This window comes from Musca vetustissima, unplaced genomic scaffold (genome assembly GCF_032173495.1).
Source record: "Musca vetustissima isolate MV318-11 ecotype Yass unplaced genomic scaffold, APGP_CSIRO_Mvet_v1 utg37954, whole genome shotgun sequence".
Lineage (NCBI taxonomy): Eukaryota > Metazoa > Arthropoda > Insecta > Diptera > Muscidae > Musca > Musca vetustissima.
The window spans coordinates 1-23,102 of record NW_026883543.1 but is presented as its reverse complement, the minus strand read 5'-3'; the positions used below and the strand labels follow the sequence as shown (position 1 = coordinate 23,102).

The window sequence follows — 23,102 nt, the reverse complement described above, 5'->3', positions numbered from 1 at the left end:
CTTGTGCGAATAATTTTACTTTTTTCATATAAAGTAAAATAAGAAAATTATAATTATTTTTTCTTTGTAAGACAAATAGGTTTCAAACACTTGAGCATTATTATAAAGGGCAGAAAAGGGGAAGTGGTCGTTTATAAATAAAAAAATAATACTTCGAATGGGGTTATGTATCGATGGGGTGGGTGATGGTAAAATAATTGAATGTTTTTTTTTAAATGTCGACTTATTTTTTTCATGTTATGAATAATGTTTTTATAAATATTGAGTTTTATAAGAAATTGAATTTGAAAATTAATTTTTTTCGATAACAGAGATTCAATATTGTTGAACAAATTATCAAAAAAGATTAAAAAAATTTTCAAAATTTTAATTTAATTAAGAAAAAATTAAATTAAATATGCAATATCTGTAAATTTCGAAAAAATATATATTTTTTATTTTTTTTTTAGAATTAAAAAAATTTAAATATTCAAAACTATGTTTTTTTTTTGAATTTTACAGAATTCTTAAATATTAAAAAAACGCTAAAAATTCTGTAAAATTCGAAACATATTATTTCTTTTTTTAGAATCACTCAAAAATGTTTTTTTTTTATTTTTTAGATTTTTAAAATTTTCATTTTGGGAATTTTTTATAGTGCGTAATTTAATTCATATACGAATTAAATTAATATCATTGAAATCGTTAAAATATAGTTTTGTTTTCAATTTCTAGTTTCCATATTTTTTGATTGTGTTTTCATTTTGTATTGAAAACCAAAAATAGAAAAAGTCCATTAAACGCAGTTCAAAAAATATCGAAAATGGCAAAATTGGTTTTTCGAAAAAACCAAAAAAAACTTGTCGACTTCACCAAAGTGATAGTGAAAGGTGTTTGTGTGTGTTGAAATCGAGGGGGCGGGTGGGAAGGTGACTTGTGGGCTTCAGCTTAGGTTAGCTTAGGTTAGGTTAGTTTTAATTATAATTTGGAATTATTAGCTTAGCTTATGAATAATTTTCAATTATGCGTCTAGCATTTATAATAATATATGGAAATTGTTGTTGTTGTTCGTTTTCTGTTTTTGTTGTTGTTCGCTTTTAAAAAATACAAATAATAAAAAAATGACGATTTTTTGTGCTGCAATTTCTTGGCTGCTTTCATTTCTTTGTTCGATTCGAAATTTCACTTTATGAATTCGCCGCCTTACTTCTTTTTGCTTTTACCCAATGTCAGGGTGTGGTGTGAGGTGGCTAATTGGGCCTTACGTCGCGTAAATTCCAGGAAATCCTCTTCCAATTTTTTACGAGACTCCTCTAGCTTTCGTTTCTCTTCGGCATGATCCCGCTTGAGTTTTTCAAATTTGGCATGTAGCTCTTTTTCGGACTCCTTAAGTTCTGCCTCCTTTTCCTTGACACGCTGAACAAACATTTGACGAACCTCTTCCTCTTTGGCCTGCAATTCGGCAAGATGATTCGAACGTTTGGCCTCAAAGGTTTGTTGAAACGAAATAGGTTTATTGTCCGAATCGACATCAGAGAAACCCATTTCTTCGAGACGTTTTTGGCGATACAATTCATAGTGTTTGGTGTGGGTTTTTTCGCGCATATCTTCCATATTGGTGCGGATCAACATTTCGCGTAGCTTTACAAAATCGCAATGGGTTTCATTTTCAACCTGGACCGTGCCCCAAGGATATTGGCGGGCACGAATGAGTTTATTGCCCACTTTGATAAATTCCGTAGAGCCAACCACAGCAAATGGTACATGATCATTCATGGCCTGATTGGTTTCCGCAACCGTTTCATCATCGGTGGGGAATTGATAGATATGGACACCATTATTGGCCAATTCTTGCATGATTTTCGATTTGAACCGCTGTAATTCTGCCTTCGAAATGGTATCAGCCTTGGCAATGATGGGTATGATGTTCACCTTGCTATCCAATTTCTTCATGCAAACCAAATCCAAACTCTTGAGGCCATGACCGGTGGGACAAATGAAATACAGACAGACATGGATGCGTGAATCATGGCAACCGACGAGCGAACGTTTGATTTTCAACTCCTCTTGGAGATAAGCCTCAAATTGAGCATCGATATAATCGACAACTGCCTTGAATGAGTCATCCTTGTTGATTTGATCGCCATAGCCTACGGTATCGCAAATTGTCAACTTCAGGCGTACATTGCTTTCCTGCAGTTCATAAGTGTGGGCCTTCAATTTCACATTGGGCAGGGTATGGGAACTGGGTGTGGACTCAAAGCTGGTATTGAACAAAGTGTCCATCATGGTGGATTTACCCAAACCCGTTTCGCCGATACACATCACATTAAACACAAAGCCATTTTGCACCGATTTATTTACCAATTGATCGGGGAGGCTGTCAAAGCCCACATGTCCCGACTGTTTCAGCGAACGTAAATGGGGCTCTTTTTTTGAATAGATTTCCACTTCAGCTGTCATTTTTTCTTCTTCTTCTTTCTACTCCTTATTCACAATTTATTTCCTTTTTCCACACAAAAAATTTCAGATTTTGCAATTTGAATTTCTTTGATTTCTAAATTCAATTTTTCTTTCTTCCGCTTCAATCGTTTGCTGGCTATTTCACTTTTAAACCTTTGCTGCGTTCAATACAAACTGAATTTTTATTATTTTTTCAATAATTTTTTTCCTCCTTTTTTCTTTCAACTGACAAACAGACTGCATTCAGCAACACACACCACAGAATAAACCATTACATTACATTTCGTTAGTTTTCGTCGTCGCTTTCTTTGCTCCACTTTTTAATTAACAGCCGCAACAACGCAAAACTAGAGTTGTCTCTCTCCCTCTCACACACAGTAAATGGCTTGAGAGTTATTGTATACATTTTTCCGAGAGAGACAGACAGACCAATAAACAATGATGGGTGCTGCTGCTGCTTTGGCTTCACATGGTTAGCTTCGTTGTTTGACAGTTAACTTGAATTCTTATTGAAAGAGAGAGGGCGAATGCAGTGTGAGCATGAACTCAGGCACTCTCTCTCCCAATGTGTGTGTGCCAAACAACTGAGCAACTGATTAACCCCACCATTCGCATAATGCCGTTTTGTTTATGTCTGCTCGGCTTGGTTTGCTTGCCCGTTTGTGTTTTTAATGTAGTTGTTGTTGTTTAATTTAGTTGGACTGTTTGTTTATTCTTGTCTGATTTGGGCATAAATTAAATTATTTAAAACAATAAAAACAACAAATAGTAAATAGTATGTGGTAATTTCATGTTGTAATAAATAGCCGAAATTGTTTATTATTTCAATGGTGGATTATTTTGTTGTTGTTTTATTGTTGGGGTAGACTCACAGACAAAAATAAATTCGCAACTCCATTTGAAGTGTAGAAGAAAAAATAGCGGAGACAAAGAGAACAATGTTGCCATATTGTAACAATGCTAATAAGGCAAAAAAGAAGGACTACAAAGAGATGTGGATTTTTTAAATATATGAATATATATATATATATATTTTTGGTTCTCAAGAGGCTTGGATTTATTAAAAAAAATATTTTTTTAAATAGTTTTCTGGGGCCTTATATATATTATATTTTTTAAGGTCTAATAGAGGCGTGGATTTAAAAAAAAATTGAGGCCTAATGGAGGCGTGGATTTTTTAATAAATATTTTTTGAGGCTTCTCAAGAGACGTGGATTTTTACAGGATATTTTTTGAGGCTTCTCAAGAGGCCTGGATTTTTTAAAAAATATTTTTTGAGGCTTCTAAAGTGGCGTGGATTTTTTACAGGATATTTTTTGAGGCTTCTCAAGAGGCGTGGATTTTTTTAAGGATATTTTTTGTACCTTCTTCCATCTTGGATCCGTCTGTATAGATACATCCATGCCCGTAAGCACAATTTCGCCAAAGATTTTGTTTATGCATCCATAGGGCACTACGCTCTGCCTGGCACTTAAAGCTGAGACCCAGAGGCCTTAAGTTCAGCATTGCTTTCAGAGCTGCTTGTGGGGTGCTCCTCGCCGTGCGGTTATTTGTATCATGTCTAGTTTGCTGGATGTCGACTTATGGCGCAGGCAGTGCCACCAAACAAGAGATACATAGGAAAGAATGGGCCTTAGCACAGTGTTATACACCCAGTGTATATTCGATGGTTTTAGCCCCCAACTTTTCCCAATGGAATTCTTGCATGCATAGAATGCCATCTGCTCTCTTTTCGTCCGTTCCTCAGCGTTCCTGTTCCATCGTAGTTGACCTTCCAGGATTGTGCCAAGGGATTTTGCTTCGGGCGAGAAATGAAGCCGCACTACATCCAATGTTGGTGAAGCAAATACGCCGTTTCCTAGTGAACATTACCAGTTCTGTCTTTGTTGGATTTACTCCAAGGCCGTAAGCATTGGCCCAGCGTGACAGCGTCGATAATGCTTTTTGTAAAAGCTCCGAGATTATTGACGGAAAATTTCCGGAATCAATATCACCACTTCGTCCGCATGGGCTACGTCCACTTCCATCAGTATGTTGTTGTTTACCATATGATTTGGAATTTATCGATTAGTTATAGAATGCTTGGACAATATAATAGCCCCATAATTACCATATTTTAGGAATTTTAAAGCTCAAATAAAGTTCTTTCCAGTTCTTTCCAGATAAAAAGTCAGTTTTACACTAATAGCATTTGTATAGTGTCAAAATAATAATAAACAATATCAAAACGCAACGCAAAACGTAAATAAAAAAGAATAACAATGCAAACCAGCAAATTTAACCAATCTCGCCGTATGTTCTCAACGCCAACAACAAAAACGACATACGTGGACGCTACTCCCATCTCATCGCATAACAAATCACCAAAAATAATCCAACTCATAGAAGCGAAATTCTTAAAACAAAACGAAATAATGATTGCCAATATTAAAGAAAGCGTCAAAACTAGTGTAGATGAGGCCTTAAGAGGAATTGAAGAAAAAATATTAACAATCTCTCTTAGGGTCGAAGAACTAAGTGATAAAATGAAAATGATTGAAAACAAACAACAAGACATTCAAGTCATACACAATGAACTTCAAATGTTGAAACAAAAAATTTCACAACAAGAAAATCTAAAAGTTTCTTGTAACCTCCGCCTTTGTGGAATACCATCTCATCAAAACGAAAATCTACCCAATATTTTACAAAATATATGCAACTCTCTAAATGTTATGCCACCAAATATAAAATCAATTCAACGTTTAAAACAAAATAAAAATTTTACAACAACCGACGGCGTTATTTTAGTAAAGTTATTTTCTCCGCAAGAGAGAAATAACATACTCAAAGCTGCTAATATTTTTAAAAGACAAAACAAAACCCAATTGCCTTTGCGCCTCGCTGGTTTTGACACCGATGTCTCTTTCTTCATTAATGAGGATCTCACTAACACCAACTACAAAATTCTCAAAGCTGCACTTAATAAAAAAAAAAACTCATATCTGCTGCTTTCACATTACGCGGGCTCGTTTTTGTGAAACGCGATGATGCTGATACTCCCATCACCATTAGTTCCATAGATCAACTAAATACTCTCTTTCGCTTCTCTCAACAACCTGTGCCTGATCACTCGTGCAATGAAGAAGGTGTTAACTAAATGTCATTCTTATTGATTCCTTCCTCGTACTTCTAGATCACAGCAAGGCATTTGACACCGTAAACCATAACATTCTATTACTGAAACTACAAAAATTTTTTAACTTCTCTGCCTCTGCATGCCGTCTTATTAATTCATACTTGAGCAACCGATCACAAGCAGTTTTTCACAACAATATGTTCTCTTCGCAGTTGACTGTAAAACACGGTGTTCCCCAAGGATCGGTTTTGGGCCCTCTATTATTTTGCATTTACATCAACGATCTACCGGAGTCACTGTTACATTGCAAATTACATATATATGCTGATGATGTTCAATTATATCTAGGATCGAACACAAGAAATTTACAATTTACAATAAATATAATTAATGATGATTTGAGAAACATATCTAATTGGGCTGAAAACAACAGGCTAGGAATAAACCCCCTTAAGTCAAAATGCATACACATATGTAGAAACAAACAACAAACTCAAAAAAATGCCTTAAAAATTAATAATTCTACAATTGAATACGTTAGCTTCGCTTCTAACCTAGGAGTGATATTTAATGAAATGCTGTCATGGTCGACTCACATTAATATAACAGCAGGAAAAGTACATGGAATGTTACGAAACCTCTGGGCAGTTCATACCTCTACACCCATGGAAATACGCATGTTACTTGCAAAATCATACCTTGTTCCGACTCTTTTATATGGCTCCGAAGTTTTTTACAACTGTGATCATGCTGACCAACGCAAGCTTAAAGTTACGTTTAACAACATTGCAAGATATATATTTAATAAAAAACGTAGTGATCGAATTTCTGAGCTTGCCTATAAGATTTTCAACATGACATTTGAAAACTACCTTAAATATAGAGCTCTCGTATTTCTTCATAAAATTATAATAAACAAGGAACCATCTTACTTAATAAAAAGAATACAATTTGCCAGACCTAACAGAGGCAAGAAAATAATACAATTAAAATTTAAAACTTCCAAATCGGAAAAACAATTTTTCATACCAACTATTCGTCTTTGGAATAATCTTCCACCTAATATACAGGTTATAAGCAACATCCTGCGTTTCAAACATGAATTACAAGAATATCTTATATAAAATGAACAATAAACATATTTTGTTACTATCTTTATTTGTAATATACTCTTGAAATATTCAATGTACCATTAGCACCAAAAAAAAGGAAAATAAAAAAACGGAATTAGGAATTATTGTGCCCGAATGGAACGGATTCCTTTCCTGGAGTTGTTGGAGTAGGACTTTGTTGCATCTGTAGCCTGTTGATGCACGGATTTCATCCCGCAACTACTCAATTTCCTCCGATTGCTGGGACAAGCTACCGGCGGCCAGAGTCCGTCATAGAAATTAATTTCTGTCAGCGACGAGAGTAAGGAAAAACAGTCTTATGTTGTTTTTGTGAGACAGTTTGGCTTTATTGTTATAGATTGTAGAATGTGTTTCGGCACAGTTCGTATGGGGGATACGACTGTATGGAGGTAGCGATCTCGCCGGTGGAAAATTGCTGGGAACAGTCTCCTGGATGGCTGTAGTACCAGGGCGTTCTGTAGGCTTAATGGATTGGGACCACTACTAGCGCACACTGCTGAGAACAGCATCTTGGATAAATGGAGTGCTGGGGTGACCTGGAGTTCTAATGGCTTACGACAACTTAGTAGAGTACGTAGAAATTCCTGGAAGTGGCTTTTCCCAACTCACTTCTGCGTGGTCGTGGCAGGTGACAATGACAACACACCTGTTGTTTCGTGTGGGGGTCGGTGGTTTCAGTGGCTACTGGAAGCTCTCTACATAGTCTGTCCTCCTTCACTTCGTGTCTTCGGAATGTAGTTTACATACATGTTGAAGGTATGAGTGGTACTTCTTATTTTGGGTCTTGCGCCGATCGATCTTCTATACCGACTGTCCCACAGTATTCCTCGTTTGAGCTTTTATAGCACCGTCATCAACAACCTTAAGGATCATTCTGTTGTTGTGCGTTACCCCTCAGCGATGCCGACTAAGTCGTAAACAACTTCGCAGGGAATACGAAACAAATTGTTGTCGGAATTCAGATCAATATAATTAATTCATAAAATTACATAAGAAGATATTGATTAAATTGGACCATAGTCGTGTAGCCGGAAACGAGCCTGCGACTGCCGACATCACACTACTCTTTTGAATTTTGAACATGTTCTCGGTTGGCCCGCACTACTATAGCACTTCTTATCCTTTCCGATCTCATCCGTTCGCTTCGAGTGCTGACTAGTCGTCCTTGTATGGAATTCTTCCTTCTCGGAATCCATTGTATCGCTGTGCTTTTGCTTTTGTGTATCGGGGTCCGTATTCACACCAATAATGGATTCCGCATCGTCTGATATGGTCCTGACGTCAGAATCTCCGTGGCTCAATATCTCAATCGACTCTGTGGTTGTCGGAGCTGCCACTTCCGGCGTTATCGCGTCTAAACTCGAGTGAAATTATTTCGTCTCGGAATTCGTTGTATCGCTGTGTCTTTAAGATTTACTCGGTGTATCGGGGCCCCTAATCACTCCTATAATGGATTCCTCATCGTCTGATATTGTACTGACGTCAGAATCTTAATGGCTCAATCTCTCAAACGACTCTGTGGTTGTCGTAGCTGCCACTTCCGGCGTTATCTCGTCTAAACTCAAGTGGAATTCTTCCGGAGGTGGATCGGCCATCACATGACTCGCAGATAGCATGCCAGCAGTTGCTACATTCACAGCATGCTGGAGGAGATGATCGAGGCTCGTTTTTTTTCTTTTTTGCTTTTGGGCAGCGTCTTCTCAGCTTCGGCTACAGACGAAGATTGACAGTTAAGGACACTGTCTAGGTGTGAACATTTCCCAGCGATGCAGCTAGTGAAATGTCAGATGTATCGCTTGATGTACTTCCGGATGTGTCGAGGGGATGGATTCTGAACTACTATATTATGGTTGGGATGCGTGGACAGATGGCATGCCAGCAGGAACTGCGAGCAACACATTATGTTGCTGCAATGATAGTAAACTTTCCTCCTGATACAGATAATCCAAACTCGTTATCTGGACACATCCTGTTGCGGTACGTAGAGCATTATTCTGTGTGGTTTGAATCATTCTCCATTGCGAATCGCTGATGAACGAAGTCCAAACTGGGGCAGAGTAGTTGAGGACAGATGTATGTTGTCACCATGACACCATGTGGTGCCCGAGATGGCTTTGAGCACCTTGTTTCGCTTCTGGACTTTTATTTTTAGCGCTGCGGCGTGCCTGGAGAACGTCAACAGGCTATCAAAGGTGACTACTAATTTTTTAGGATGCTGGACCGATATGTTTAGTTGCCGCTGGCCTCCTTAGTGCACGATGTGAATATAGTGACAGTTGATTTAGGTGGGGGAAATCTGCAAGTTTCTATCCTGAACGAATGTGGCTACCGAGGACAAGTAGGAGTTCATTTTGTCTTCGATTTCCACTGCATCTACTCCAGAAGCAAGTATTGAGCAACCATCAGCATTGTAGAACTTGAAGAGCAAGGGCGAAATGACACCTCCATGTTGTACACTCATTTTTATTATGCGGCTCTGCAGGTCTTGTCTTGTCGAGGCCATTGGCAATGTGATTAACGACATCTGTGGGAGAGCTGTGGTGGTACTGTGTGATTTTCTGAAGCCATGTTTGATGTTGTTCCAGCTTTAGGTTCTCCGTCATGGATGACAGCAGAAGGGACTTCAAAACCTTCGCTAGTGATTTCGATAATTTTTAGGTAGGTGGATATGGTAATCAGTTTGTATTCTGAGTATCAAATTACAGATTATTCAGATAAAAACACGTAACCAAATATCGTGCAATTGGGGGTACTGTCATATGGGACCAATATCCATTATTTTTAGTAGGGAAACTTAATATGCCAAATTATTATGGGGTTATCCTAAAAATGGACCAAGGTCATTAAATATATATATATATTTTTTTTTTTTCAAAAATCCACGCCTTTTTAGGTCATCAAAAATATTTTTTAGAAAGTTCTCTCCTTTTTTGGGTCATCATTTTTTTAATTGCAATTTTTTTATTAAACCAAAAAATCTTTTAATAACAAAAATATTTTTTTAATTTATTTTTTTCATTTAAAGCACTTTAATTTAATTTTATGATATTTTTGGTTTATTTTTCTTATTTCCGCCTTTTTACAAAATATAAATAAAAACATTCGCCTGTAAATACGGCAATTTGTTGCATTGCCTCACAGGTGGCAACGATGTATAAACAAATGGCAAAATACACAACACAACATGTTCTCGCTCTCTCATTCACTGCACATAACCACAATCACTTGACAACAAAAAGAGCTGAGGCGTACGTACGGTACAACACATGAATGCAAAAGGCAGAGAGAGACAGAGACACAGATGGAGTCACACACAGAGTATGGTAGGAAATGAGGCCTACGGTACAACACATGAATTCAAACAGAGAGAGAGTCTGTCACACACAAAGGGAGACAGAGAGACTCGCATAACTCCAATAAGGTAGGTTAAATGTTTTGGGGGCTTTTTAATAAAGAAAATGGGGAAATATGAAAGAAAAATGACAAAATATAAATAAAAAAGCAAATAAAAATAATTTTTTCTTTAAAGAAATATAAAAATAAAATAAATAAGTATAATGTGAGTTTAATAAATCAAAATCACATTGGAAAGGGAGAGAGAGTAGCCACTGTCTGTTTGCCATGAGTTGAGAGAGCGAGTTAGGCAAAAATATAAGCAGAAAAATAAGTAAACAATTTTTGAATAATAAAAGCAAAGAAGAGGAATGAAAGAAAGGAACAAATAACAACAAACAAACAGACCAAAAAATCGTATTCACAGAGTGGCCAGACGCAAACGCAAAAACAATCATGCCTTTGTTTGTTGTTGTTTTTCTTTTACTTTGTTTGTATGGATGCTGTTCTTTTTTGTGTGTGCGAATGAGTGTCTGCTGCTGCTGGAAGAATACCATAATGTACAGAATAATAAAAATAGTAAAACAACATAATAACCAAAAAAGAACTTCAAAAGAAGATGAAGAGGAAGAAGAAGAAGAAGCAGCAGCAGAGAAAAAAGTCAATACACGGCAATTGGCAAAACACAGCAGCCGACCAAACAACCAGCCAGCAACAATAATAACAATCAAAAGGGTAATTAGTTAATAAACCCCCAAAAAGAAAAAGCAACAAAAAATACGAATAAGAAGAAACAAAATCTTATTTACCTTTTGATTATTCTAATAGGGGGGAGTCTCGTTGAGATGAGATTTGTATGTAATCCAATAAATATTTTTTTGAGAAAATGTGGATTCAATTGGAAATTGGCTAGACGACACAACACAAGGAGGGTTAGGATTTTTATGTTTATTTCTTCGGGTAATTTTTTTTTTTGTATTTTTTCAGCTTTTTTTCAATTTTTCACAAACTTTACTTCATGTTTTATTTTGCCAATTTATTTCTTTGTTATTGAACAGCCGCCACCAATAAAACTAACTTCAATTTCGTTACTCTCCGACGAGACGGAACGACGGACAACACTTGCTTGCACTTCAGAATTTGCTGGCTGCCTTTCTTTCAAGGAAATTACTTTGGACTCCTTGTAAAAGGAATTATTTTATTTATTTTATTTTTTTCTCTCTATTGGAAATATTTTATTTTTTCACACAGACTACTTGATTTTTTTATTTCTGCACTACACAAATTTTATTTAATTTATTTTTTTTTTCAAATACCAAAAATCATCATCATTATTTTTATTATCACCATTGTAATCATTTTACATTCTCATAATAATTTTCATTTTCTTCTCACACACATTTGGGGCTTTGATTTGAGCATTAGCATTGATTTTATTATAATCTTCTTTGATTCTATTTTCTAAAACCTTTTCTTATTTTCACACACAGACACGAAGAGATTTGCGAAAACAAATTCAATTAAATAATTCACAATTCAATTTTTTTTCTTAAGGTAATTTATTCTACCCGTCGTATATTTGTTTTTTGTTAATTGTTTTGACCGTCAGTCAACAATCATCACTCATTTTTTTAATAAAAACACACAATTCGACGACAACGAACGGCCAACGAACGAACGCACCCGCATTAATAGTAACAACACAAACGTACGCTTTCAAACTTCAATAGCTACTAACTGCTGATGAGTGTGATTTTTTTCTCGCACACACAATGTTCAGCAGAAAAAAACAAAACAGCAGCAACAACAACAAGGCTTTGCTAAAACTTGTTTTTGTTTTCAATGGTGCTCCATTCGTTTTGCTCTCTCACTCACAAACGGGGGAAATGAACGAGCTCTCTCTTTCTTTGACACGCAACAATGTTATCAATTCATGGTGAGTGTCATGACTTCAGTGCTACACTGAGAGAGAGAGAGAGAGCAATGGAAAACAAACAGAACCTGAGAGTATGATGCCGTTAAACACTGATTTAACGGCGTTCACAATGGGGAAAATAGAAGCAGGCATTAGAAAAATAAATAAAAATTAAATTAAATGATTTAAAACTAAAAAAATTAAATAAAAAACAATAGAACGTGATAAAAATAAAATAAAAAAGATTCGTAACAAGAAAAAAATAAATAAAAATTATTTTTTCAAGAGGCGTGGATTTAAAGAAAAAATATTTTTCCAAGAGGCGTGAATTTATAAAAAATTAATTTTTCAAGAGGCATGGATTTATTAAAAATTATTTTTTTCAAGAGACGTGGATTAATAAAAAAGCTATTTTTTCAAGAGGCGTGGATTTTTAAAAAAATATTTTTTCAAGAGGCGTGGATTTAAAAAAAATATTATTTCAAGAGGCGTGGATTTAAAAAAAATATTATTTTAAGAGGCGTGGATTTATAAAAAATTACTTTTTTCAAGAGGCGTGGATTTATAAAAAATATTTTTTCAAGAGGCGTGGATTTATAAAAAAATATTTTTTCAAGAGGCGTGGATTTATAAAAAAAATATGTTTTCAAGAGGCTTGGATTTATAAAAAATTATTTTTTCAAGAGGCGTGGATTTATAAAAAAAATTATTTTTTCAAGAGGCGTGTATTTATAAAAAAATTATTTTTTCAAGAGGCGTGGATTTATAAAAAATTATTTTTTCAAGAGGCGTGGATTTATAAAAAATTATTTTTTCAAGAGGCGTGGATTTATAAAAAATTATTTTTTCAAGAGGCGTGGATTTATAAAAAATTATTTTTTCAAGAGGCGTGGATTTATAAAAAATTATTTTTTCAAGAGGCGTGGATTTATAAAAAATTATTTTTTCAAGAGGCGTGGATTTATAAAAAATTATTTTTTCAAGAGGCGTGGATTTATAAAAAATTATTTTTTCAAGAGGCGTGGATTTATAAAAAATTATTTTTTCAAGAGTCGATGTCATCGGCGTAGGCGAATAATAAGTGTTGTTTGGTGTACCGAGTGCCATTTCTGTTCACTTTTGCCTCTCGTATGACCTTCTCCAGCAGGATGTTAAAAAGGTCACACGAGAAACTATCACCTTGTCTGAATCCTCGTTCGGTATTAAAGGGCTCCGAGAGGTCCTTTCCGACTTTAACTGCTGATCTTGTGCCAGTTAAAGTTATCCTGCATAACCGAATTAATTTTGCAGGAATGCCAAACGCAGACATGGCTTTATACACCTCTGAACGGATAGGGCTGTCGAAAGCGGCTTTATAGTCGACAAATAGGTTTAATGTGTCGATGGGTTTTTTCTGTGGGTCTTTTCCAGGATTTGGCGCAGAGTGAAAATCTGGTCAATGGTGAACTTGCCAGGTCTGAAGTCGCATTGGTATGGTCCAATAATGTCATTGACCATTGGCTTCAGTTGTTCACACAGTACGCTGGATAGCACTTTATATGCGATGGAAAGAAGGCTAATTCATCTATAGTTGGCACATATCGTCTTGTCTCCGTTTTTGTGCACGGGACACAGGATGCTGAGGTTCCAATCATTGGGAATGCATTCTTCTATCCAAATTGTACTAATCAGCTGGTGCATGCTCCTTACCAGCATCTGACCACCAGTCTTGAATAGTTCGGCTTGTAACCCATAGACACCTGCTGCTTTATTATTCTTCAGCCGATTGATTGCTATTCTGACTTCATCTTGGCTAGGTGGTTCTGGGGTATCCTCTTCACCGCTACTATTTAACACCAGATGTTTTTCAAAATGCTCCTTCCAGATCCTCAGCACGCTGTCTGTGTCTGTCACCAGGTTTTCCTTCTTCATCTCTACAGGAGGATGTGCCTGCATCAAAGCCTTCGGTTTGGTGTTTTATCAGTTGGTAGAATTTTCGGACTTCATTCTGACTCCTGTACATCTCGATTTGCTCACGCTCACGTGTTGTTCTTTCTTTCTTCTTTTTTTCTGAAAATACGTTCTCCATCGCATTACGTGTTGCTACTGTCCGCAGGGTTGCCCTATACGCTGCGTTTTTCATATCAGTAGCATTACGACACTCCTGATCTTACCATGGATTTCTTGATGGTGGTCTTTGGTACCCAAGTGTTGCATTTGCTGTAGTTTGTAGGGAGTGGGCAATTCTCTGCCATTGTGCTTCTATATTATTATCGGGACAAGGGCTGCTTTCGTCAAGAAGTTGGGTAAGTTGAGCGGAGTAGGCCTCTGTCACCTGTTGTGTTTGCAGCTTTTCGACGTCGTGTTTCCGTGTTACATTAGATCGCAACTTTGCTGCCACAAGGTAATGATCCGAATCCATATTCGCTCCTCGGATCGATCGGACGTCTAAAACACTTTATGAATGCCTTCCGTCTATCACAACATGATCGATTTGATTTTTCGTTGTTCGATCGGGAGAAATCCAAGTGGCCTTGTGTATATCGAGATGCTTAAATCTGGTGTTGCAAACTACCAGGTCTTTTGCTTCCGCGAAGTCAATCAACCTCATGCCGTTGTCTGGTGTTTCTTCATGAAGGCTGAATTTTCCGACGGCGGGGCTAAATATATTTTCCCTTCCGATTTTTGCATTAAAATCACCTAGCAGAATTTTAATGTCATGACCATGGCAACGGTCATATACTGTTGCTATGCACTCGTAAAATATGGTTTTGGTCTATTCATCTTTTTCTTCTGTCGGAGCATTGGCGCAAATGGGACTGATGTAGAAGAACTTCGCTTTTATATGCATTATAGAAATTCGCTCATCTACTGGAGTGAATCTGGAGACGAGGTTTTTTATTCTCCTGTTAACCATAAATCCGCAGCCAAATTCATGTCTCGTTTCATGGCAGCTATAATGCAGGACGTAATCATCTGATTCACTTACGCCAGTCCCTTTCCATCGCATTTCCTGTAAGGCAACAATATCGACGTTGTACTTCTTGAATACACCCGCCAAAGCGAACACTGCGTCTGTTCTGTACAAGGTGCGCACATTCCAAGTGCAGATTCGCAGAGCGTGGTCCTTTATACGTTTGCGGCGGTCGTCAACTTTAGGGGGGTTTGGTTTTCTTTTTCTTTGCTTTTTCATAGAAGGTTGGGTTTTCCGAGGGTGGGCAACTAACCCAACGCCTCAACCCATTTTTTTAGTTCTTATGGGTGAACTCGCGGCACATATTAGCTCACTATTTCAACGGGTGATGAAAATAGCTACTCTAGGTGGCACCGCGGGGAGGTCTGTGTCCACAAATGAGAAGGGGTGGCCAGTGTCCATGTTAAAGCCAATCAGAGCCGTTTAGGCCTCAAAAATAATTTTTAAAAAATCCACGCCTTTGTCTAGGCCTCAAAAATAATTTTTAAAAAATCCACGCCTTTGTCTAGGCCTCAAAAATAATTTTTAAAAAATCCACGCCTTTGTCTAGGCCTCAAAAATAATTTTTAAAAAATCCACGCCTTTGTCTAGGCCTCAAAAATAATTTTTAAAAAATCCACGCCTTTGTCTAGGCCTCAAAAATAATTTTTAAAAAATCCACGCCTTTGTCTAGGCCTCAAAAATAATTTTTAAAAAATCCACGCCTTTGTCTAGGCCTCAAAAATAATTTTTAAAAAATCCACGCCTTTGTCTAGGCCTCAAAAATAATTTTTAAAAAATCCACGCCTTTGTCTAGGCCTCAAAAATAATTTTTAAAAAATCCACGCCTTTGTCAAGGCCTCAAAAGTATTTTTTTAAAAATCCACGCCTTTGTCAAGGCCTCAAAAGTAATTTTTTTAAAAATCCACGCCTTTGTCTAGGCCTCAAAAATAATTTTTAAAAAATCCACGCCTTTGTCTAGGCCTCAAAAATAATTTTTAAAAAATCCACGCCTTTGTCTAGGCCTCAAAAATAATTTTTAAAAAATCCACGCCTTTGTCTAGGCCTCAAAAATAATTTTTAAAAAATCCACGCCTTTGTCTAGGCCTCAAAAATAATTTTTAAAAAATCCACGCCTTTGTCTAGGCCTCAAAAATAATTTTTAAAAAATCCACGCCTTTGTCTAGGCCTCAAAAATAATTTTTAAAAAATCTACGCCTTTGTCTAGGCCTCAAAAATAATTTTTAAAAAATCCACGCCTTTGTCTAGGCCTCAAAAATAATTTTTAAAAAATCCACGCCTTTGTCTAGGCCTCAAAAATAATTTTTAAAAAATCCACGCCTTTGTCTAGGCCTCAAAAATAATTTTTAAAAAATCCACGCCTTTGTCTAGGCCTCAAAAATAATTTTTAAAAAATCCACGCCTTTGTCTAGGCCTCAAAAATAATTTTTAAAAAATCCACGCCTTTGTCTAGGCCTCAAAAATAATTTTTAAAAAATCCACGCCTTTGTCTAGGCCTCAAAAATAATTTTTAAAAAATCCACGCCTTTGTCTAGGCCTCAAAAATAATTTTTAAAAAATCCACGCCTTTGTCTAGGCCTCAAAAATAATTTTTAAAAAATCCACGCCTTTGTCTAGGCCTCAAAAATAATTTTTAAAAAATCCACGCCTTTGTCTAGGCCTCAAAAATAATTTTTAAAAAATCCACGCCTTTGTCTAGGCCTCAAAAATAATTTTTAAAAAATCCACGCCTTTGTCTAGGCCTCAAAAATAATTTTTAAAAAATCCACGCCTTTGTCTAGGCCTCAAAAATAATTTTTAAAAAATCCACGCCTTTGTCTAGGCCTCAAAAATAATTTTTAAAAAATCCACGCCTTTGTCTAGGCCTCAAAAATAATTTTTAAAAAATCCACGCCTTTGTCTAGGCCTCAAAAATAATTTTTAAAAAATCCACGCCTTTGTCTAGGCCTCAAAAATAATTTTTAAAAAATCCACGCCTTTGTCTAGGCCTCAAAAATAATTTTGAAAAAAATCCACGCCTTTGTCTAGGCCTCAAAAATAATTTTTAAAAAATCCACGCCTTTGTCTAGGCCTCAAAAATAATTTTTAAAAAATCCACGCCTTTGTCTAGGCCTCAAAAATAATTTTGAAAAAAATCCACGCCTTTGTCTAGGCCTCAAAAATAATTTTTAAAAAATCCACGCCTATGCTGGGTAACGAAAAATATTTTTTTTTTTAAAAATCCGCACCTACGTTGGGCTTTAAAGAATATGTTTATTCATTTCAATACCCCAAAGCAGCGCTTTACTAAAATCCAAGACCATTATTTAAAAAAGACCCTACAAACCTGAAGGCAGTCCGACCCACCGAACAAAAAAAAAATATGACTTCACTTCATAGAATCCAGCAGGAAATTCACACAAACAGATAGTCAAACAATTTGTCTCAAACAAATCCTTTTAGACGAACATTTTCGGTTTTATATCCTTCATGCTTCCAGAGAAATTCGAAGCAAAAAAAAAACAGCAGATTCGAAGAAGCTCCCCGAAATAAAAAACATCGAATCACAGTAATCTTACAAAAGAAAGTAATCCGAACACATCGTACGACTAACAGAAATCACATCCTTGTCCAAATACATCCCATGAAGAAGTCAAGATAAGCGTACACCATTTCCAGGACACACAAACACACACACCAAAAAAGCACAACCAATAGAACAACAAACCAAAAAAGGATCTGCAAAAGGAAAACAATGAAAGACCAAGTCAAAGAAACGAAATGAATCTGGACTTCGGTCAACAAAGAAAAAAAAAGGAAGGGATATCGAGACGAAATAAAAAATAAAATTCCGTAAAACGTGACATAGCTGCATACGAAGAAATTCTGCAAGCTGACTCCTCCTGGCCAAACAAAGAAATCTGATGGTGGTGGACTTCTTAGCGGTGCGGGATGCGGTGTGGCGGTGGCATATAAAACTTTAAATGCATGGCCAGTATTACTGGGAGAAATTGTGTTGCAAATGCGAAAGCATAGAAAAATAAATAACCAACAGCTGCATTTAAAGCGCCTAAAAGTAGACTTTAATATTTGGGTAACTTCTTTATTAGACCAAGTCCAATAAAGAATGGCATGGGAACACCACCAATGGATATGACGAGGGTGGTAAGGGAAGAGGAATTTTTAAACATTATATTTGAGGCATATACCAAGGCATGGGGGTGAAGTAGGGGATAATAGAAACCAATCAACGAGGACACATCTCAATTGAGACACTGACCTCCCCGCGGTGTCACCTGGGGTAGCTATTTTCATCACCCTTTGAAATAGTGAGCTAATATGTGCCGCGATTTCTCCCATAAGAGCTATAAAAATTGGTTTAGGCATCGGGTTAGTTGCCCACAATCGGAAAACCGCTCCTATTATGAAAAAGCAAAGAAAAAGAAAACCAAACCCCCCATAATGTTGACGATCCCCGCAAACGTATAAAAGACCACGATCTGCGAATCTGCACTTGGAATGTGCGCACCTTGTACAGAACAGGCGCAGTGATCGCTTTGGCAGATGTACTCAAGAAGTACAAAGCCGATATTATTGCCTTACAAGAAATACGATGGAAGTAAATCTGATGATTTCAGCCTTCGGGCAACACCAACTCGAAGTTGAGGAACCACAGAGGAAGAGCAATCTCGACCCAGCCTTCAGTGACAGGAGGGGACTCAACTTTGAACTCTGAGTCTGATCATGATAATCAGACAAACATAACTGTCTTGGAGAGCCGGAAGAAAGATGAGGCTGACAAGATGATAGAGGAGGTGAGTAAAAACATCGCCAAACTCACAACTAGGAAGAATCAGTTGTCTAGGGCAGACGAGGCTGGCTCTGATATCAGGAAGACGAGTGCTGAGTCGGAATCTTCCGCATAGACCGGGAATCCCAAAAGGACCAACCGGAAGTTGCGAAAGAGGAAGATGACAGCAACATATGGCAAGGAGCCGCCGTCTTACCCAAGGTTGCGCTATCGAGACGAGCTCTGCTATGCAGTGATCGACGGAAATAGCGCGTCCGGTAAGCTAAAGAAGGAGACCCATAAAGAAATATTAAATGTGGTCAATACCAAGATAATGGAGTACCTACTGGAAGGAGGGGACTCTATAGAAATGAATAGCTGCGAGTTCAAAGGGGACTATCTAATGCTGGAATTAGGAAGTCCAAAAAGCATAGAAGCCCTGAGAAAGGTAGTGGCAAGCATTGGACCAATAGATGGAACAATGAAGCTCAAGCTGGTGAGGAAATAAATACATTCCTCAACTACAAAAGGCTACAGTCTTCGTCAGAGGTTGGGGCAGCGATTTCGACTCGGAACGCATGCTCGAGGTCTTCAACCTACAAAACAAGACACTGCACGTGAAGAAATGGGAAGTCTTCCACAGGGAGGAGAAGGAGGAAGGGACTCTCCTTGTGTTAGGCATAGACAGGTCTTCAATGACAAGTCTGGCTAAGACCAAAGGCAAGGCGTACTACGTGCCCAATGCCGTTTACTTCAAAATCGGGAAGGCAAGGTTTGGAGACAATGAAGCCAAAGAAAGCAGCGAGGGGATAATTCCCAGCAACATAGAGGAGGGAGCCGATGTGGCGGAGCTGCAGCGACTGGTAAAAATTACCTTGAGGGGGTGTGAATGGAAAAGACTGTAGGAGTGCGCAAAAAACACGGAATTCCTAGATTCATAGGGAATCAAACACAAATGTTTTTCTTTATTAATATACACTTCACTAATTCTTGTACTCCCTCCGCATATCTAGAGCTCACAACAGGCCTCATATGGCTTAAGTGTATGTCCTTCTCATGTGGACATGTGGTGGTATCATCTACACCCTGTATTATATCTGCCATGAAGAGAGACATGAATTTGGATGCGGATTTATGGTTAACAGGAGAAGTGAATTGCTATAATCCGCATAAAAGCGCAGATCTTCTGCATCAGTCTTATTTGCGCCCATGCTCCGACCTAAGATAAAGATGAGCAGACCAAAGACATATTTTTGCGAGCGCCTAGAAACAGTATATGATCGCTGGCCTGGTCATGACATTAAAATTCTGCTAGGAGATTTTAATGCAAAAATCGAAAGGGAAAATATCTTTGGCCCAACCGTCGAAAAATTCAGCCTTCGTGAAGAAACATCCGACAACGGCATGAGGTTGATTGACTTTGCGGCAGAACAACAAAAAACCTGGTAATTAGCAGCACCAGATTCAAGCATCTCGATATACACAAGGCCACTTGGATTTCTCCCGATCGAACAACAAGAAATCAAATCGATCATGTTGTGATAGACGGAAGGCATTCATCCAGTGTTATAGACTTTCGATCGATACGAGGAGCGAATATCGATTCGGACTATTACCTTGTGGTAGCCAAGGTACGCACCCGTCTTAATGTAGCAGAAATGGTGCGATCTAATGTAACACGGAAACTCGACGACGAAAAGCTGCAAACACAACAGGTAGCAGAGGTCTACTCCGCTCAACTTGCCCAACTGCTTGACGAAAGCACTTCTTGTCCCGATAATAGTATAGGAGCACAATGGTAGAGAATTGCCCACTCCCTACAAACTGCAGCAAAAGCAAAACTTGGGTACCAAAAACCACCATCAATAAATCCGAGGTACGATCAGGAGTGTCGTAATGCTACTGATATGAAAAACGCAGCGTATAGGGCAAACCTGCGGACAGGGAACAGTTAATGCGATGGAGAAATATTGGGAGAAAAGGAGAGAGGAGAAAGGTATTTTCAGAAAAAAGATGAAAGAGCAAGAAAAACGTGAGAGTGAGCAAATCAAGATGTACAGGAGTCAGAATGAAGTCCGAAAATTCTACCGACGGGCAAAACACCAAACCGAAGGCTTTGGTGCAGGCACATCCTCCTGTAGAGATAAAGAAGGAAACCTGGTGACAGATACATACGGCGTGCTGAGGATCTGGAAGGAGCATTTTGAAAAACTTCTGGTATCAAATAGTAGCGGTGAAGAGGATACCCCAGAACCAATAATAGATGATGGTATAGAGTGTATACCACCTAGCCAAGATAAGGTCATGAAAGCAATTAATCGGCTCAAGAACAATAAAGCAGCAGGTGCCGATGGTTTACAAGCCGAACTATTCAAGACTGGTGGTCAGATGCTGGTAAGGAGCATGCACCAGCTGATTAGTACAATTTGGCTAGAGGAATGCATGCCCAATGATTGAAACCTCAGCATTCTGTGTCCCGTGCACAAAAAAGGAGACAAGACGATATCGGCACATATAGAGGAATTAGCCTTCTTCCCATCGCATATAAAGTGCTATCCAGTGTGCTGTGTGAACGACTGAAGCCAATGGTCAATGACATTATTGGACCATACCAATGCGGCTTCAGACCTGGCAAATCCACCATTGACCAGATTTTCACATCGACACATACCACCTATTCGTCGACTATAAAGCCGCATTCGACAGCCTTATCCGTTCATAGGTGTTTAAAGCCATGTCTGCATTTGGCATTCCTATAAAATTAATATGGCTATGCAGGATAACAAGATCAGCAGTTAAAGTCGGAAAGGACCTATCGGAGCCCTTTAATACCGAACGAGGATTCAGACAAGTTGACAGTTTGTCGTGTGACATTTTTAACATCCTGCTGGAAAAGATCATACGAGTCGCATGTTACTCGCCTACGCCGATGGCATCGATATAATGGGTCGAACATTGCGAGCGGTAACAGCCACCTTTGAACAAATTGAAAAGGAGTCTGCCAATGTGGATCTGACAGTAAACGGCGAGATGACCAAGTGGAACCCACAATACGTCCAGTAGACCCACAAGACGTCCAGTGGAACTTGAGAACTACAGCTTCGAAGTAGTTAAAGATTTTATATACCTTGGTACCGCCATAAACAGAATGAATGACATCAGTTTTGAAATTCGGAGAAGGGTTGTGTTGGCCAAGCGGTGCTACTATGGTCTGAGCAAACAACTCAAAAGCAAGGCCACCTCCCGCAAGACCAAACTCACTCTCTACAAGACTCTCTGATACTACCCGTGCTGTTATACGGATCTGAAGCATGTGTACTTACGCAAGTAGATGAGACAGCTCTTGGAGTGTTTGAGAGAAAAATTCTCCGAAAGATCTATGGGCCGATCTGCGTTGATGGTGAATATCACGGTCGAATGAACCATGAGTTGTACCCGCTCCCGGATCTTGGACATCGACATTGTTAGACGTATTGAGCTGCAGCGACTACGTTGGCTAGGTCATGTTGTGAGAATGGATGAAGGTGCCCCAGCCCAGAAGGCATATAAAAGCGAACTAGCTAATGGTTTTCGCAGAAGAGGAAGGCCGATGGAAAGATCAAGTCGAAGACAACATTGCCGAATATGGTCTTTCAAATTGGAAAAACCACGCAAAAGACCGACGCGCCTGGAAATCTTTTCTAAGCTCGGCTTATGGAGCAACCGTTCTGTAACAAGCCATCTAAGTAAGTAAGGGGTCTATCACAAGGCGTGGATTTTTTAAACATTATTTTTGAAGCATATACCAAGGCGTGGATTTTTTAAACATTATTTTTGAGGCATATACCAAGGCGTGGATTTTTTAAACATTATTTTTGAGGCATATACCAAGGCGTGGATTTTTTAAACATTATTTTTGAGGCATATACCAAGGCGTGGATTTTTTGAACATTATTTTTGAGGCATATACCAAGGCGTGGATTTTTTAAACATTATTTTTGAGGCATATACCAAGACGTGGATTTTTTAAACATTATTTTTGAGGCATATACCAAGGCGTGGATTTTTTAAACATTATTTTTGAGGCATATACCAAGGCGTGGATTTTTTAAACATTATTTTTGAGGCATATACCAAGGCGTGGATTTTTTAAACATTATTTTTGAGGCATATACCAAGGCGTGGATTTTTTAAACATTATTTTTGAGGCATATACCAAGACGTGGATTTTTTAAACATTATTTTTGAGGCATATACCAAGACGTGGATTTTTTAAACATTATTTTTGAGGCATATACCAAGACGTGGATTTTTTAAACATTATTTTTGAGGCATATACCAAGGCGTGGATTTTTTAAACATTATTTTTGAGGCATATACCAAGGCGTGGATTTTTTAAACATTATTTTTGAGGCATATACCAAGGCGTGGATTTTTTAAACATTATTTTTGAGGCATAT

The 23,102-nt window shown here is 37.8% G+C and overlaps 1 protein-coding gene across 1 annotated transcript; it reads right to left on the bottom strand.

Moving 5' to 3' along the window:
- Positions 1–1,181: 1,181 nt before the first annotated feature.
- LOC133330476 (septin-2) lies at positions 1,182–2,442 on the bottom strand. Its single transcript, XM_061538912.1, has one exon. The coding sequence runs from the start codon at positions 2,440–2,442 to the stop codon at positions 1,183–1,185; it is 1,260 nt and encodes a 419-aa protein (XP_061394896.1). The 3' UTR covers position 1,182.
- Positions 2,443–23,102: the final 20,660 nt, after the last annotated feature.